We start from the raw sequence: 18,355 nt of genomic DNA, 5'->3' as shown, positions 1-18,355 counted from the left end.
ATGAGACATTTATGTACATATATTTTTATACATCCTTTGTAACAATTTTTTTTTTTAAATACTACATTTGATATATTTTTGTTCATTTGCTGCTCCTCTTGTGTGAATTCCACACTTTGAAAGAAAAATATTTTCTAAATAGAGAAAAAAGCCCCATCAAGAGCACCCCATAGACTTGCCACTGTGAAGATGCTCCATCTCAGTCATCTGGTGAAGTATTTACAAAATGAAGGAAAAGGAGGTAACAGGAGGTTAATCAGCAGCTAAACTTAAGTAGATTGTCAACATGGTCATACAGAAATTCTCTGAAATGAAAATACTTTATTAATTAATTTGAGAACAAATAAAGAATGTCATAAAACAAATGAAAAGAAATGATCATTGTAAAGGGAATTTAGGCAGTGAAATTTCATGTGTGCCTCCAGTCAATCTTCTCATCCAAAATGCCATCAAGCGCTCCCTGATGGAAAACAGAGAAACATATTATATACAACACACCACATAGGCATACACATGACTTGCTGAAATCAGCATTTTTGGAAAAACAAGCCACACAATGTAAACACAATGGCCTCACAGTTACCCAATGGCCAAACAGATTATGTAGATGTCACTTGTACACAAAAGAGGAAGACTGTTGCTGTTACAGATGATCAATGATGTTGAGGCCAAATGCATCCAAGTTATTAAAATTGCAAATTATGACCAGTACCAATTAAGACCAGTCTTCATCAGCACAAATCATTGTTGTTAAATAAATACCGCCCTCAATGGGACATTTTAGGATCTTTTCTAGATCTTTTTGGGTCAAAACTTTTATTGAGGGCAATTTAGCCAGCAACTTAAAAGCGGCTGTACAAAGTAAACCGCTTTTTTCCACCACTCACAGGCTCATAATGTAATTATGGGTGTCTGACTACGTGGAAAGGATCAATTGAGAGATAGACCTGTGTCTGTTTACCTCAATAACTGTAAAGAAACATAACAGAAACAGAAACTTACTACAGTTTTTCTACAGTTTCATTACTTATTGAGGTAAACAGACACAGGTCTATCTCAGTCCCCAGTAAAAGTTTGAGGCTGTCTACTGTCTCGTGGCCTCTCAAGCGTCATAGGTTGTCCAAAATCAACCTGTTGGCAACCCCTGGTAAGTGGAAAGATGCCACACGTGTTCTGCGGATAACACCACATCCTTATTCACAAAACCTTGCATGGGAAACATAGCATATAGGTGGCAAGATGAAGGTAAATATAGCTGCAAGCAGCAGTAACAGGCAAGCAGTGTATGAACATAAGTGGAAATCCTGAATTGTGGTGTTTGTGACTCTAGGGTTAGGATATTATGAAAATAGAGCATAAAACATTTATGAATTGAGGTATCTATGACTTTAAAAAATCTTGGATTAAGACCTTCAACCTTTGCCAGACAAATCACTAATTGTAAAACCTTCCGAGTCTCGCCATACTGTCTCTGTCTTTCTCCCTCTTTACCACTGTGCGGTTCTCTCTCTCTCCCCATATTTCAATCTATCAGTCTTTACACACCATACCAGAAAATACCAGACAATCATTTAGAAGAATAAGAAGAAAATGGCAAGGGAGAACAATATAGTGCATTGTCTTTACAAGCCTAGGAATATCAATACAGAGCTTCCCTTTCCACTATAATAAAAACTATATTTGCATTTTTCTGAAAGACAAACATGTGATAGCTAATTAAAACATAAATACACTTATTAAAAATATATTTATAAAGTAAAAGATTGCTAACTAAAAAAATATTGAATGCCTGTGCAGAGAAAGGGGGAGCGAGATAAATGCAGTGAAGATGGGGAAGGTGATAAATACAAACAGAGAGAGAGATGAAGAAATGTAGAAAGACAAACAGATAGTTTGAGAATAAGTGAAAGAGAAAGGGATGCTACTTAGCCCATACTGAAAGCAGTTTACTTGACTATAATGGGATTAATGAGAAAATATAATAGATATATATTGCAAATTGACTGACTGATTGATTGGACTATGCATTAGTATACTGAACACAACACTTTACATGTATATATATTTGAAAAAGACAAACAGAGAAATAGAGAGAAAAATACATGAATAAATAAAAAAAGAGATACATAAATAAAGAAAGTGAGTGAGTGTAAGAGAGATAGAGAGAGGGAAATACATTTGAGAGAAGTTAGCTTAAATATAGAGACGTTTATCTTAAATATATTAACCCTTATGTGTCTGTGCATTCCTTTTAAGGATGACCAAACGCCCTCATACCTCAGCTGTCCAATGATGTATTTTACTTCAGAAAACGGCCTTGTAGTTCTGACAACATAAGCTATAATCTGATATATCCCAATACAAATTGTGCCATAAACCTCTTAACCAATCATAAGAGTCGTGATGAAATGATGTCATTCGAGTGCTTGCATTTGACGTGGACAGCCGGGAGCAATCTGAACTTGGTTGTTAAGTCAAGAAATCTGGTTATTTTACAGTAATATGCTTTCTCATAAGCGTGAAATCTGCTTATTTAAATGTAATATGCTTTCTCATAAGCGTGGCACATTTCTACCATCTCTGACTTGATATAGTTGATAACTACACATTTAAAGGCATTCTTATTTGATACTTTGGGCGTTAAAAAGAGCGCTAAAACTAGCCGCAAGAGCGTAGCTCTTTATTTATTGGTGCCACCAATAAATAAAGATTTGCGCTGGCAGCGCGATTTTCTATCAGTTCTCACCACACAACAACGTCTCATCTTTGCTCCTTGAATGTCGATATGTAATGGTATGGAGTTATTGAAACTTACTACGTGTAAAAAAGACTAGAAATTGAATGTTTATTTTTCGAGTCTCAGGCCTCTAATGTTGCACTGGGTGCCTTTAAATGAGTAAAAAAAAGCTATGGAAAACATTATGTGAAATCACTGATTATGTCAGAAATGTCCTTGAGCTTTTCGTCAGGTAGTTATCTCGCTAAGTAGATCTACAAGGGATATATTTAGTGAACTGACTTGTTTGCTATCCACACTACGTAAACAGCAACCAGGACATGAATCTTAGATGCTCTTATTGTAACATTTTACGGTGGTATGTTGTATTTATTCATCTGTTATTGTATCAGTGAAACCTGAAAAAATGATGCCAGTCAGGCAATCAGACTGTGCGTGTGTGCGTCAGGGAGGAAGTGTCTACTCTTCTCTGACCCCATGTCTTTTCCTTCTTATGCTGAGGGACACACACACACTAGTTTCAATATCGTTTACTTTGTGTTGTCACTTAGGTATAGAACCAGGGGGTGTACATAAGTAAGTAACTAACTAATGTGTAACTAACAAGTAACTAATGAGTAACTAAAGTAACTAATAAGTGAACAATGTGGTTGGTGGGGTAGTCATGGTGGTGGCTATGATGTTTGCTAGGTTGTCATTATGGTAGTGGTTGCTAGGGTATCTGACGTTGTTGCTAGGGTGGTCATGGTGGTTGCTCTGGTAAATGAAGTGGTCGCTATGCTGGTTGCTAGGCAAGATAAGGCAAGATTGCTTGAGGGAAGGAGCTATCAAGTTGTTATGGCGCACTATTTGAAATTGTTACTTTAAATATAAATCATTATTTCTAAAATTCTAATACCTCAACTATATTTTCTATCAATGTTGCACCTTGTTGGACAGATAAAAATATGAGCAATCCTAGAAAATCTGTCATTTTCTTTTGAAAGGTAGTGTGTGACCAGAAACACCCCAAAAATCAGGCAAATCGAGCGTCTGTTATTTGCACAAACATTCACTTTCAAGCTGTCATTATATAGGTACATTTTGCAAGACATCTTAAATAAATTAGATAATGCCTTTTGCCCTTTTATCAGACCCCATAATTTTCAGGGAAATGAAAACGTGCACCAAGAAAAATTAACACACACACACACGCACGCAAACACTGACCAGTTCCATCTTGGATTCTGCAACTGCCAGACGAGCAAGAGGGAGGCTCTGTAGAAATGATCAAATGAGAATTATTAAGTAACCAATAGAACATGAGCCTTCAGAATTAGAGGTCAGAGGTACTCACAGGAGGGAGACCATAATAGGCTTGCAACTTTCTTTTCAGAGGATCCATCTCCTGCTTGAGCACAGACAGTTGCTGAAAAAAGACCAGAACAGAACAGATCGGAATATGAACCAGCATACAACTGCTGTCTGTAACCATGTAATGTGTATATGCAGACAATGAGCATATTTAAGGTTTTGATGTGAATCATATTTTGGTTTGTGTGTATGTACCTCTGAAATCTCTTGGATACTATGATGGGTAAGAGACCAAGCAACGTCCCTGCAGGCTAACTTCTCCTAAAAGCAAAAAAGACTCTTTCATTAGTAACACAATAATGATCAAATGTATCCTCACATCAAAGCTGAAGCACAAATCTACATGCACTGCATGATCACAGACATCACCTGTTACAACCTTCCTATTCAAGTGTGTAAACACAGGTTAATTGGGGGTAAATCCAAAGCCTTGAAATGTTTGCAGAAGATTAAGCCAAGCGTATATGGCAAATTTTGCAGTGTTGTTGTAGTCCTATGAGGTTTGCTGGTTGCTACTAGCTAAGGTTTTTCAAAGTAGAGATCATGTTCCATTGATGCATATGCATTTCCTAGCTCAATGTTAATTTTAGATACTTATTGTCAAATTTCTGATTCAAGTTATACACATTAACAAAACAATCAACACACAATAAATACCTCAGCACTCCGAACTCTTGAAGACATTTCTTGGTATTTATTCTCCATGAAGTTCTTATTCAGCAGCCTCTCTTCTGTCTCCATAAACTCCACCTCCTGAGCCTTCTGCAATTTTGATATATTTCTGCACACAAACATGTTACAGTTTTCTACTGTTTGCACTATAAGTAATATTGCACTTCCTGATACCAGGCACATTTGATTTGTCTTTAAGTAAGTATAGGTATATTAGGTTAGTATAGGTTACTATGTGTATTATATGTTTAGCAGATTGTATATTTATTTTGTATATTTAGTAGCGTAGCTGTGTTAAATATCGGCACTTTTGTTAAGAAATCGCTATAATAAGTCTATTTATTAGGGCTGTAACGATATTGGATCGAACCGAGAAATTGCGACACTCTGGGCCACGAACCTGCATCGCGATGCAAGGAGGCAGAACCGCGACATACCCTCAGCGGTCACGTGATACAAAAAGTTCGCTAGTAAGCCTACACGTGTGCTGTGCGCAATGGCTACCTCAGATGACATTTGAATCGGCCATTTGAATTGTTGGCGCGTGGTTGCCGGATTGTTTGTCGCTGGAGGACTGCTCTGCACGGAGAATAGAAGTGTGTGCGTTAATTGCTCCGTAGCTGTCTCTCCCTCTCCCTCTACGGAGTTTTGGTTGCGGGTGGTCTAACGCTCCCTCAGAAGAAAGACGTACACGGCGTCGTGTTTTGACCACTGTTTTCCCGTACTTAAATTGTTTTGAGTTAATAGGCTGTGAGAGAGCCACCAGTACTTTATGTTACTTTCTTTGGATCTTTCTGTATTTTGTTTGTATGAATGCGTGTGTGTGCTTTCGTTACTTAACGGCCATCTTGTGATGTACGGGGTTACTGTGTAACCCTAACGTTCAGTTTGTAGTGGTTCCCAAGTGTGCACATTGTGTGGAAGTGCATACCATAATACGTGGTGTAGTAGTGTGGCGGCTATTCACTAATGTGTGTAGTGTTCTGAAACATTGTAACACGTTTGATTGCTCTGGTTCGTGTGCGTGAGTTGGGTTATTCCAGATCTTATAGCTCTTTTTGGTGGGCGTGTTACTGTTGCCAGTAGACTGTATATCGCGGGTAATCGTGGGTAACTATGATGGCAGTGTATGAGGGTGTGCGTGTGTGAGAACTGTTTTTGTCATGTCATTAAATACCAGTGACCAGATATTTATTAAACTACAGAAATAAAACGTTTTATTTTTCTAAACTCTTGCCTCCTCGATATTCATTCATTTGATTAGCCTGGGCCCTGTTCATAAAATACGTGGCAGTTAGGGTCTGTCACATTTTGCCATACACTGCCATCATAGTTTACGTTATTTTTTTTTTTTTCAGAAGTATTTATTACTTTTTCATTTTTTATTACTTACATTCAAGTTTGTTGAATGTTTTTCAACAGCATTGCTTTGAGTAATAAAAACCTCAATATTTGGTTATAAATTGTTTCTTCATTTTTTTTTTATAGCTCATACTTATTCTAATGTGAAATAAAAAATAAAATAATAATAATAATAATAATAATATCGTGGGGTGTATCGAACCGTGGGTCAAGAATCGTGATACGAATCGAATCGTGAGGTAGGTGTATCGTTACAGCCCTACTATTTATAGATTAACATTTGGTATACAGTGGGGAAAATAAGTATTTGAACCACTAACGATTTAGCAAGTTTGGCCACTTGCAAAGAAAAGTGTGATCTAGAACTGTAATGGTAGGTGTATTTTAACAGTGAGAAACAGAATATCAACAAAAAAAATCCAGAAAACTGCATTTTATAAGATTTATGCCTTTATTTGCATTTGATGCAAAAAATAAGTATTTGAACCCCCAAGCAAACAGCAAGAATCCGGCTCCCAATGGCCAGTTATGTGCCCAAGAAGCATACAGATTAGTCCTCATTAGGTCTAACAAGGTATACCTGATCTCACCTGGTGACCTGTATAAAAGAAACCTGTCCAAAGAATCATACTTCACACCTTCAACCTCACCACCATGGGCAAGACCAAAGAGTTGTCCAAGGACATCAAAGATAAGATTGTAGACCTGCACAAGGCTGGAATGGGCTACAAAACCATTGGCAAGCAGCTTGGTGAGAAGCAGACAACTATTGGTGCGATTATGTAAGGGATAACGGCCGACGAGCTGTACAGTTCTACAAAGATAATGGACGATACAGGGCAAAGAACTCCACGACGCTCAGTGAAGTCCATTATCTTTGTAGAACTGTACATCTCGGAGGCCGTTATCCCGCTTATCTCCCGTTTACACCATCCAAAAATGTTTTTATTATTATTATTCCCGACGTTCTATGGTGAACTATTTTTCCATATTTGACTATGCATAATTGACCGCTGTCAAGGAAAGTGGCCTTTCTGCCTCGGATTCACGTCTTTTGTAGCACTCCACAAGTAGTCTGGTAACTTATCAAACCAGCTCAGTGGAGTTTCAGCTGACAGTTGAGCAGCTGTGTTCTAAAGAATTTTCAATATCTTTGAAGTTAAACGTCTTTGGCAAACTATTTCTCTGCTTATCCGCTAGCTGTAAAAAAAAAAAAAAACCTTACGTTGGTTTTCAATGGTAACCGTTCAAGAGCATTGATATGGAACGGCGATTTAACTTTTCTACTGGGACTACGTCCAAGGTGTCCGGTTATATGAACTTAATGTACACCCCATTAGCCAATCAGAAAACAGTTTTTCGTTCCAGAGGGAGATAATCATAAATTGAAGCAACACCAAACAACTGTCAATCGCTCTAGGTCTGGGGCTCCATGCAAGATATCCCCTCATGCGGTATCGGTGATCATCCGAAAGGTGCAGAATAACCCCAGAACGACACAGGGGGAGCTTGTGAATGATCTCAAGGCAAATGGGACCACAGTCACCAAGAAAACCATTGGCAACACACTATGCCGTAATTCTTTGAAGTACTGCGGCATTCGCAAGGAAGCACATGTACAGGGCCATCTGAAGTTTGCCAATGGACACTTGAATGATTCTAAGGAGGATTGGGAGACAGGATGTGTTCAGATGAGACCAAAATCGAGCTCTTTGGCATCAACTAGACTAGCCGCATTTGGAGGGGAAAGAATGCTGAATATGACACCATCCCCACTGTCAAGCATGGTGGTGGAAACATTATGCTTTGGGCTGTTTCTCTGCCAAGGGTACAGGACGACTCCACCGCATTGAGGGGACTATGGATGGGGCCATGTAACGTGGAATATTGGGCTTGAACCTCATTCCCTCCCATTGAAACGCAACCTTAAGGATTTGGAGAGGATCTGCAAAGAGGAGTGGACCAAAATCCCTCCTGAGATGTGTGTAAACCTGGTGACCAACTACAAGAAATGTCTGACGTCTGTGCTTGCCAACAAGGGTTACTCCACCCAGTTCTAATTAAGCAATAAGCCCCAATACAGGTATACTGTATGTCAAAGCAAGAAGAAAAGCATATTATTATCACAAATTCAACGAGGTGGAACAAAGTGGGCGTGCCTGATATTTCACCCATTTAAAAAACGTACTCGAAAACGTGTCACCGTAAACATTAACAGAGATATTTATAAATACGGTTTCTTGCGGTGTTAAACGAGTCGTACACGTTGAAAAGGACAAAAATATCTCTCGAAAACCGTTGGTTTTGGGTAAGTTTATACCCAACGTTAATCTATAAATAGACATAGTATAGCGATTTCTTAACAAAGTGTTACGCTACTATTGTTAGAGGAAATATATATTTTTTTTATTTAATTCAACTTTGTTTTAGTTAAACTGTAAACGCAACTATGGAAGGCGAACTTCCTCACCAAGTCGCGTAGTATTCTTCCGTCCAATTTCTCAACTAGTGCCTTTCATATTAACATAGGTCTAAACGACCAGAGTATCGGATTTGTTCTCTGTGAGCATCGGTACTTACATTACGTCATGCTAGCTGTGTTGGCACAGAAATTACAGTTTAAAATGACAGTCAAACTTCATCTTGGTGAGAATAAATCTGACAGTACAACTTTAAGACCAAACTAAATATTTGTCATGCCACTAAGTGTTCCACACTATAAGGTACACACAAAAGTACAACACTATTCCACAAGCTTAAATTAGGTCTACAGAGTTAATTTTTTTCACAAGTAAAGCTTAAATGCCATATTTTTGTGGTAGCTTACGTTTCAATCCATAGTTGCCTGAAGTTGATCACGGGAGTGAATGTAAACATGACAACGCCGAATTTGGCCGATATTTGACACGTGCCTGTATTCAACACTGTTCCGCTAGATAATATTTTATCATACGTGTAATTTATGTTCAGAGTACTTATATGTTATTTTATGTTATGCTATGGTAGTTTGTTGTGCGGTGTCTTGTCCTAAGAATTTCAGTGCCCAGTCTGATTCTGTTTTTCTGTGCATCTGACAAAAAAATGACTTGAACTTGAACTTGAACATGGGAACACATATTTACGGGCAGACACACAAATCACCAAATGGGTTCTTCATAGGTCCATACTACAGCCTTCTATCAAGTTTCATGAAAATCAGGCTGGTAGTTTTTGCAAAATCCCCACAAACAAACCCCACTGAAAAATATAACTTTGGCGGAGGTAATAAAAGCTTTTAGAATGCATTTGTAAATTAAAGACAATGAGCTAGCCCTCAGGTATTTTCACAAGATTTTATCTGACCCCCATTGAAAATGTTTGGACACCCCTGGCGTAAAGCAAACACTGCACATTATCAGAAACACACATGAAACATGGTGGTGATAGTATCATGCTCTATGGATGCTTCTCTGCCGCATGCCATGGAAGGCTTGTTATGGTAAAATGAATGCAGCAAAATATAGGAAAATCCTGGAGGAAAACCTGACGCAGTCTGCAAGAAAACTGTGAATTAACTTCCATCAAGACCATGACCCCAAGCATACAGCCAAGGCCTCACACAAATGGTTTAAAAACAACAATGTGTAACAACAGCAATAGAGTCCACATCTCTGTGTAAGTTATCAGCAACTAAGGCTACAGACTATACCCACTATAAGCAGATGAAACACTTTTGCTAATCCGTCTTTTCTCTTATTATTTCACTTTAAGTGCTTTTGGTTTATATATTTTGACCTATTATTAGTTAATATATAATATTTATTGTAAATTGATTTACCTGACCTAGAAAGCACTTTAGTACTTCCTGTTGTTTTTTAATGTGCTATATAAATGAATGTGGATTGACTTGAAACTACTACTGGTGCTTGTGGTTTTCCTCTCAGCTTGTGTTTGACCAATAAACATCAATTATTGCAATTATTGCAAGGCAGTTCCTGGACCATGAAGTAGGCGCTAAAAGTGCCCCAAAGGAGATCCGCAAGTTACAGCAGTAGGACAAATCTGTGGAAAATGCAACAACCTGACAACCTAACAGTAAGGAAAGGGTGATACCATGAGTCTTTGTTAAAAGGAAATACTTACTTAAGTAAACACTTTTGAGAATTCAGAACCTCAGTCCTCTTCTTTTCCAAGTTGCGCATTTTCTTCTGTAGCTCTCTATTTGCCTCCTCCTCCTCCAGAAGCACCTTAGTTTCATTATTAGTAGTAGCCAAAAACCTGCCCGGAAACAGAAGACAACAGTGCTGGCCAACTTCCTTTGGCTGACCCAGAAACTTCAGAATAAAATATAGCTAAATAAAACACATCCATCTCAAAGCTTAATTTCCTTGGTGTTTGTTTTACCTGACCAGTTTTGTGTCCTTCATTTGAAATCCTATAGCCATACATTCCAATGAATTCAGACAGCGGCTCATATGTTTCAGTATCTCACAGGAAGCATCTTCACCCAATGCAGAGTGAAGCACCTTTTGATGGTAGGCTCCTGACAAGAAGAAGAAATAAAATCAGCCAGCTCAAAAAAAGCTTGACATTTGTCGTTGACAATCAATCACAAAAACTGAAAGATTTTGAAATGCTTCTAACGGTCTAAATAACATGCACATTACTAACTGTTAATGTCTAACAATCCTTTTAAATTAAAATGCACAAGGTAACTCAGGTTTGTTCCAGCCACAAATGTAATATCTTCCCTCAAACGCAGTAACAGAGGCCTTCCACAAACATTATTAAGTAGATTTGTTAATTTGTTAGAATATACAGTAGATGATCTGTTTAATCAGTTATAAATAACTCTCCAATGAAAGGAAATTGACACTAAAAAATGCATTTAAGAAAGGATTGACTCTCTTTTCTCTCTCCCTGTTGGATGAGCAATAAATACCATCAAACAAAGCACAGGGCAGGGCAAATTAGTTGATGGTCTCCCTTCATTGTGTGCAATGCACCTTACTGAGATCTAGGACGAACTCCATCACTTTGTTGCTCTTAAGAATGTCTGTTGTCTTTGCCTTCTCTCCACAGCAAGACATGACAATTAAGATTATTTTCATTAGTGGTACCACGGTAGGGGAATGACCTACCTAGTGCTATTCGGTTCTTTCAAAACATTCACCATTTAAGATCAGTCATTTTAATGTATTACAATTACAAATGTATATGGGGCATTCTACCGAATTGGTGCAAAGTGCGGTCCCTTTACAAGAAAAACTATTTACAAAACAATTAAGTATTCAACCATAGGTATTTACTTAGAATATGTTATGGTCTATTTAAACCCAAGGCATTAAATGAGATAGGGATAAGCTAAATATATACAAAATCATCATTTATAGGGTACTTTCTATTGGGAAGCAGCTGTCCCCCACCCTGACATCTAAATTAAAATTTCTGTAAATAACTCTATTTTTAGATTTTTTTCAATGGTGTAACCTCAAAGATCTTTTTGATTAGGTTTAAACAAAAGCTGTAGATTTAGGTTTATTGGGGATTTAATACAAAAAAAAATCATGTCCCCAGTTTTCATGTCACTACCGAAACACAAGAGTTTTAGTCCAGTGGCTGAGCCAATTTTTTAGCCACGACCCTGCATTTTTTACCAGGCAGTGACACTGCACCCCTGTCCCTCATGGTTGAACTTTTTGGGGTTTTATGCAAAGGATTATGTTTTTATGTGTGTTCACCTCTTCAAAGACGTTAATACTAACCATGTGTTTGATACCATTGCTACCAATGCCAAAAGGAATTAGAAAAAGTGGAGCAGAGCTGAACAGGCTCAAGCACCTTGTCATTATTAACTCACTGAGCTTGAGCAAAGTCGCAGAGGAGTTGTTGGCTAAAGCTTGCAAGTACAGGGAATGTGTCTCATGTGACAACAAGTCTCTCGCACACACCACAAGTACCACCACATCAGTACGTAAAGGTACCAGTGGCTCATGAAAAAGTAAAGGACGGAGAAAGAGAGTGTGACAAACACGGTTAAACAGAGATGTGAGGGCAGCCCAGAGCACCTTTTGGAAGATTTTAGGTGAGTGTGCAAGCACCCCTTCAACATCCTTCACCAGTACATACAGCTATAATTCCTGCATAGATCTTTGAAATAAGAAGCAGCTATTCTTCACATTGACTGTGCAGAAAACTGGCAGTGCAAATATGCAAAGGAGATGCATCAAGTCCATTTTGAAGCATCCGACAGGCAGGCTACACTGCACAATGCTGTTGTGTACACTACAGATTGTACACTGACATTCTGTGCCTTGTCACCTTCGATGAAGCATGATCCTCCTACCATTTGGGCTCAGCTTCTACCAGTTCTTCAGTTCCTGTTGGATTTGAAGTTCCTGAAGAACCATCCTAGGATCCAAAAGCTCTTCTTCATAAGCGATGGGCAGAACATGCAATATTGAGGAAAGAAGAACTTCTATCTCTTGAGCACCATTCCTTTCCAGATGGGATTTACCACTGTAAACTAGTTTCCTGGAAACTGGTCACGGGGAAAGGGCCTGCCGATGGTGTTGGAGCCACCATGAAAGAACTGCTTGTACTTTAAATGGTTCTGGATGATTATGTCTTCAGAATTTAATTCTTCTATTGACCACAAAACATTTGTTTGTAATATTCCCAACCTAAGGCACGTTATGAGTCAAGATTAAGCAATAAGGTTGAGGAAATATGATACAACCTTGCAAACAAAAAACTGTGCTCACTACCGAAAACAGTGCAGTCACTACCGAAACACTGGATGTTTTGTAAAAAATTCAGTATATTGAGTTATCAACTGAAATTGTATGATACTGATTTGTTTAATGTTTGTTCAATTTCATCAATAATCAACTCTGGAATCAATACCATCAGTATTTTGCATTTAACAAAGAATTATTGCACTTAGATTTTGAGGAATAGTATAAATTGAACTCTGAAATTTGGTAAAAATTTCATTTTTATTGCTTTTATTTTAAAAATGCTCTTCAGAGAAGAGTTATAGTGTATTACTATGTTTCGGTAGTGACAATTTTTGGGAGAGGAAAAACATTCCAACACATTCTGAAAATACAATATAAAAATGTACGGTTCATTTACAAGATATGTGTACTTAAGATACAATGGTACAATATATATACGCACAAAGTTTGGGCAATAAAACATACAACATTTCAAAAATATTTCCAACCTGACTTTGCACCAATTCGGTAGAATGGCCCATATACAATTGGTATATTATAATTAAGCAATATAGCACGAGTGGGAATGGGCTAGGTAAGGGTTAATCCAACGGGTGGTGTTCGGCCGTAGCAACCGAGGCCGGAGGCCGAGTGGGGTAGGCAACAACACTCATGGGATTATCCCTTACCTACCCCACTCCCACGAGTGCTATATTGCTTTTATAAAACAATTCTACAGTGAACAAATTAACATTTCAACACAAATGTATTGATTATAAATGGTTTATTTCGGCTTGTTTTCTCCACAACAAAAAAAAATTCCATTGTCAACGTCTTGGTTTGGAATTATACATTTTTTGAATTAACGGTTATCATCAACGCGCTATAGAACAGAGTGATTTATTATTAGCTGTGAAAAGTCCCCGTTGGTATGTTGACGGATAATGTATAGCATGGAACGTCTCTCGTCCAATCAGAAACAGCTAAATAAGGTGATAGAACCCAATTGTTTTATAATAGTTATTATCTTTGTTAATTTCACAATAATGTGATATACAATGCTCCTCCGCATCCCCAAAACGAAGCTCGGCACCATGGGCCACACTTATGGAACAGCCTCCCTGACCACCTAAGGGCAACACAGACGCTGGACTCCTTTAAAGCTGGACTTAAAACATTTTTATTCAGGAAGTCATTTCTGGCCTTTTGTTAAATCTAGCACCACTAAGTTTTCCACTATGCTTATGTTAACTAATTTTTATTTTTTTATTTTATTGTATTATTATAATTAGTTTCTAGTATGTAGGCACTCTGAGATTCGTCTGAATGAAAAGTGTGTTAAAAAAAAAAGAATTATTATTTATTATTATTAATAATACTGTTATACAGAGTATAAAATTCGAATTCGTTTGTAGGTCACTGGACAAAAGCATCCTCTAAATAGCATAATCATTTTCATGCTTTGTGGCTCAACAGCACAGCTGATATTACTTGAAACAACACTATGCAACAATTTCTGAGGTATGGTTCTATTGGTAACTAGGTTGGTTGGTACAATCCTCAAATTAATGTGTACAGCATAGGTCATGAGAAGGACAGATAAAAGCCTGCGTCTTCCACACTAGCCATCCAGGATATGCCCTATGAAGTTCTGTGTACCAGGATGGAACACCCTACAAAAATGGAAAAAAAGCTTTCACACGCATGACATTGCCAGCTACACTGCCAAAAGTCGCCAGTTAGTGTGATGGCAAACTTCTATCAGTGACAGCTTGGCAGTTGTTGGTGTTTGCATGCCTTTTAGGTAGTCGGCCTACTAGTCTTGGAACAGAACTCCATATTGCTGCTTTAAATAAAAATACATTTTATGAAGGTGTATTTGTGTCTTGTTTGGTTAAATAGCAAATTGAAATGCTAATGCAGCAAATTCAAAACTTGATTTAGGCTTTAAATCGCTCTTGCTCTCGCTTATTGGATTTCATAATTGTACCTCTCTATACAAACGTTTCTCTATTTAGTTGTTGTTAAACGGTCATGTTTGCCCTGTCCTTTCCTATTGTAGGGATGTGTTCACTGAAAAGTACATACTGTGGATTAAGACTAGTCGAATAATGTTCAATGATGTGTTGTGCTGTGTTCTGGATGATGTCAATTTTACGATTTGAGACTTGAAGAACAGCGCAAACTGCGCACTGATAACATGATTGGGTTAGCCTCTAAGCGCCAAACCACTTTTGTTATGAAAGCGTCACTGTTTACAAAAGCTTCGTAGACATATCCCTACATATTTGTGTTACGTTTTTATAGCAAGGTTCAAATTCTCTTACCGTCTGCCTTACACTCGCCAGTTTTCTGTTTTAAGTCCTCCACCAACCGACCAATCTCTCTGCCTCGTTGCTCACTGTCCTTTGATAGCTTGTACAGGACGTCAACAGTGCGCATATTCACTTCAAACCATGCCACTTGTGTTTCTTCGAGCACCACTTTGAGCCACTCGCTTACCTGTCAACGTAAAAATATTTTAAATATGACTTCGAATGGCGGACATTAACATCTATCGAAGACAAAATAAAAGCAACATTACGCACAAACCTCTTTGTTTTTTTCGCACATCCTGGTGCTTCTTGGATAGAAACGAGTTACCGAATACTTTGAAAAGAAAATGTCCTTAAAAAAAATCCAAACTACCAGACACTCCCGCCACCAAAACTTCTTCTTCTGTTGAGTTTATTGACAATTCAGACAATTGACAATTTACAACCCTAAGTATATTACCGCCATCTGCTGGACTGAGGTGTGAACACTTTAGTGGATTTGGAAAAAAATATATATTATTACAATTAAGGGTCTGAGACACAACTGTTAACCCTAATAACTGTAAAAAGAAGAACAAAAAAGGTAAACATTTATAAATATCCCCAGGCTGATGTTTTCCTATAAACCACAAATGTAGGCTTCTATGCCCGGTACAAAGTCGTGTCAACAAGGGTTTCTCTTGTTGACTTCAATAATGTATTTAATTCCTTACCAGCTCTACAGAGGGGGAACTATTTCATCCAATTTGAAAGCTTGTTTTGCAAGTGCATCTTGTGTTTCATTTCTACAACCCATGTAAATTCTATGTTCTGTTGACAAGAGATTTGTTTAATTTAAAATGTGTTGCCTATAGACCTCATACTCAACAAAAAGCTGATGAAGAGTCTGAATTTTTTTCAATATTGTCAGGTCTTACCACTTCTGCCCACTTGATCTACATAACACAATGCTAGGTCATAGGGTGTCCTCTTTTTGAAAACATTACATTCAAGGATGTAAACTGCTGCTCCGTGTCAGACTATTTTCTTTGTTTCCATTTTAACTATTGGCATACAATACAAAAAAACAAGGGGGAATTGCTGTCTGCAGACCATGGTTTGTTCTGTTACAGAATACAATGTAATCTAATCCAGCCTCTTTTCATTTATTATTTCCAAACCTCAAACACCCGTTTCTTAGGGTGAATTTCATCACACCACATACATTCACCCAATATGCCATTGAAGGCTTTAAGGGAGATTGGGATTGGTAGGCTGGTGAAGTGTACCTAGACACCAAGATTATACGTGTGAAAACAATTCTGTTATATAGCCTATGGGTATGTGTTTTGTTCCTCAAATTTGCTTTGGCAATAATGTTTCTTATGGTCATATCACTTAAGCAAGTCTATTTGAACTTAACTGAACTGAGAGAAAGAGAAAGAGCGAGAGAAAAGAGAGAGAAACCTTAATTTGACAGACTTGTCCGGCAGACTTGGCCAACGAAAGTGGAGGAGACCTATCCTCACATAACACTGATTGTCTGCGCTGCCCACGCTCTTAATCTTCTCCTTAAGGAGATCATGGCACTGAACACAATGGACACACTGTACAACAAGGCGAAACAAGTAGTGAAATATGTGAGGGGCAAACAGGTAGCTGCAGCAATCTACTTCTTAAAGCAAGAAGCATCACACTGAAGCTCCCCAGCATCACTCGATGGGGTGGGGTTGTCATCCTGTACAACAGTCTACTGGAGGGGAAGGAGTCTCTGCAAGAGGTGGCCACATGCCAGTCTGCAGCCATGGACAGTGCCATCAAGAGAATCCTAATGGATGATGTGTTTTGGAAAAGAGTGACTAGCAGCCTGAGAATCCTCAAACCAGTAGCAGCTGCTATTGTCCAGATAGAAGGTGATGATGCCACCTTGTCATACGTCCAATGTCTGTTTGCTGAGATCAGAGAGGAGATCAAAACTGCCTTGCCCACTTCCCTGCTGCTTCAAGCAGAGGAAACCGCAGTTATCGAATCGATGGAAAAGAGCCAAGAGACATGCATGAAGCCAGTACACGCAGCAGCATACAGAAGTATGGGAAATGCATACTTTCTGGTGAAGAGACAGCGCTTACACTGTTATTACTACCAGGTCTCAGCACCTGGGTCTTGATGAAGGCAAAGTTCTCGGCAGTCTGGCAAAGTACCATAACAAGCAAGGCCTTTGGAAAGCAGATGGGATATGGCAGTCGTGCCAGCACATACCTGCATCCACCTGGTGGAAGGGACTTTGTGGATCTGAGGCCCTCGCATCTGTAGCCTCCATCATCCTCCAAATCCCACCAACATCAGCCGCCTCTGAGCGCAACTGGTCACTGTTTGGGAAAACGAACACAAAGGTTTGCAAGAGGCTCGCCAATGCAAGGGTCAAAAAACATCCGGGCAAACCTAAGGCTCTTTGAGCCTGATATCCATCCTCAACAAGGTTGGACAGTGACACCGACACCTTTGATGAGGTCCAGGAAGAAAGCATTGAGACCTAAAAGGATTTAGGGGAAAACGCTAAAACTAGAGGCTTGAGAAGCTTATCTTAACCCCTTTATTTTACATTTAGAATGGGACTTTTTTGGGGGGGGGGGGGGGGATGTTTGCATGCATGTCTGCTTATGACAAAACAAAATGTTGTTTTGTCATGTTTAGTCGTATATGAAAAGGTAGATACAGTTGGTATAAATTACCCCAAAATGTAGTTTATTCCTGCATATTCCCGTAAATTCCCATGGAAAGTTTCCAACTTTGAATATTCCCGGAACTTTGCAACCCTAGTTGTTATTTAGTCAACTCAGTAAACTTTTTTTTTTTGGCATCAACATAATTCAATACATTGTGTACATACCTGAAGTACATTCCTGTGCTCAATGATTTATCTTGAAATTGCCAAGAGGGTCATTGTACTGTTACAAAACTGTAGAGTATCGACATTTATAACAGGATAGTGTATACCCCTATCATAAAAATAACTTTAAATATAGCCGCAAGCAGCGGTTATCAGGATCACATTTTATTAAAGTTTGAACCTTTACATCACAGGCATGTATTGGCTGCTGATTTCTTTTTTTAAATGGCCGTTAGTAACAATTTTTTTAAGCAAGCCAAACAAACCTAAAGGTAACATCTGCCTAAAAAGAATTATACCCACTTACGGGCCACACCCTAGTATTAATTGCAGGACTGCAGAAAGTCTA

The 18,355-nt window shown here is 38.4% G+C and overlaps 1 protein-coding gene across 1 annotated transcript; it reads right to left on the bottom strand.

The window, feature by feature from the left end:
- Nucleotides 1-409: 409 nt before the first annotated feature.
- On the bottom strand, nucleotides 410-15,478 carry haus1 (HAUS augmin-like complex, subunit 1; the record flags this gene model as incomplete). The annotated part of the gene is made up of 9 exons (XM_080849753.1): nucleotides 15,415-15,478; nucleotides 15,150-15,324; nucleotides 10,508-10,646; nucleotides 10,247-10,381; nucleotides 4,748-4,871; nucleotides 4,286-4,351; nucleotides 4,074-4,145; nucleotides 3,947-3,994; nucleotides 410-460 (listed from the first exon to the last, which is right to left on the bottom strand). Exons 1-9 carry the CDS (start codon nucleotides 15,433-15,435, stop codon nucleotides 410-412), a joined length of 831 nt encoding a protein of 276 aa, XP_080705879.1. The 5' UTR covers nucleotides 15,436-15,478.
- Between the last annotated feature and the right edge of the window lie 2,877 nt (nucleotides 15,479-18,355).

Source organism: Sprattus sprattus (genome assembly GCF_963457725.1).
Source record: "Sprattus sprattus genome assembly, chromosome: 13".
NCBI classification, from domain to species: domain Eukaryota; kingdom Metazoa; phylum Chordata; class Actinopteri; order Clupeiformes; family Clupeidae; genus Sprattus; species Sprattus sprattus.
Note: the sequence above shows the minus strand (reverse complement) of the source record. Positions and strands in the feature narration are given on the sequence as shown.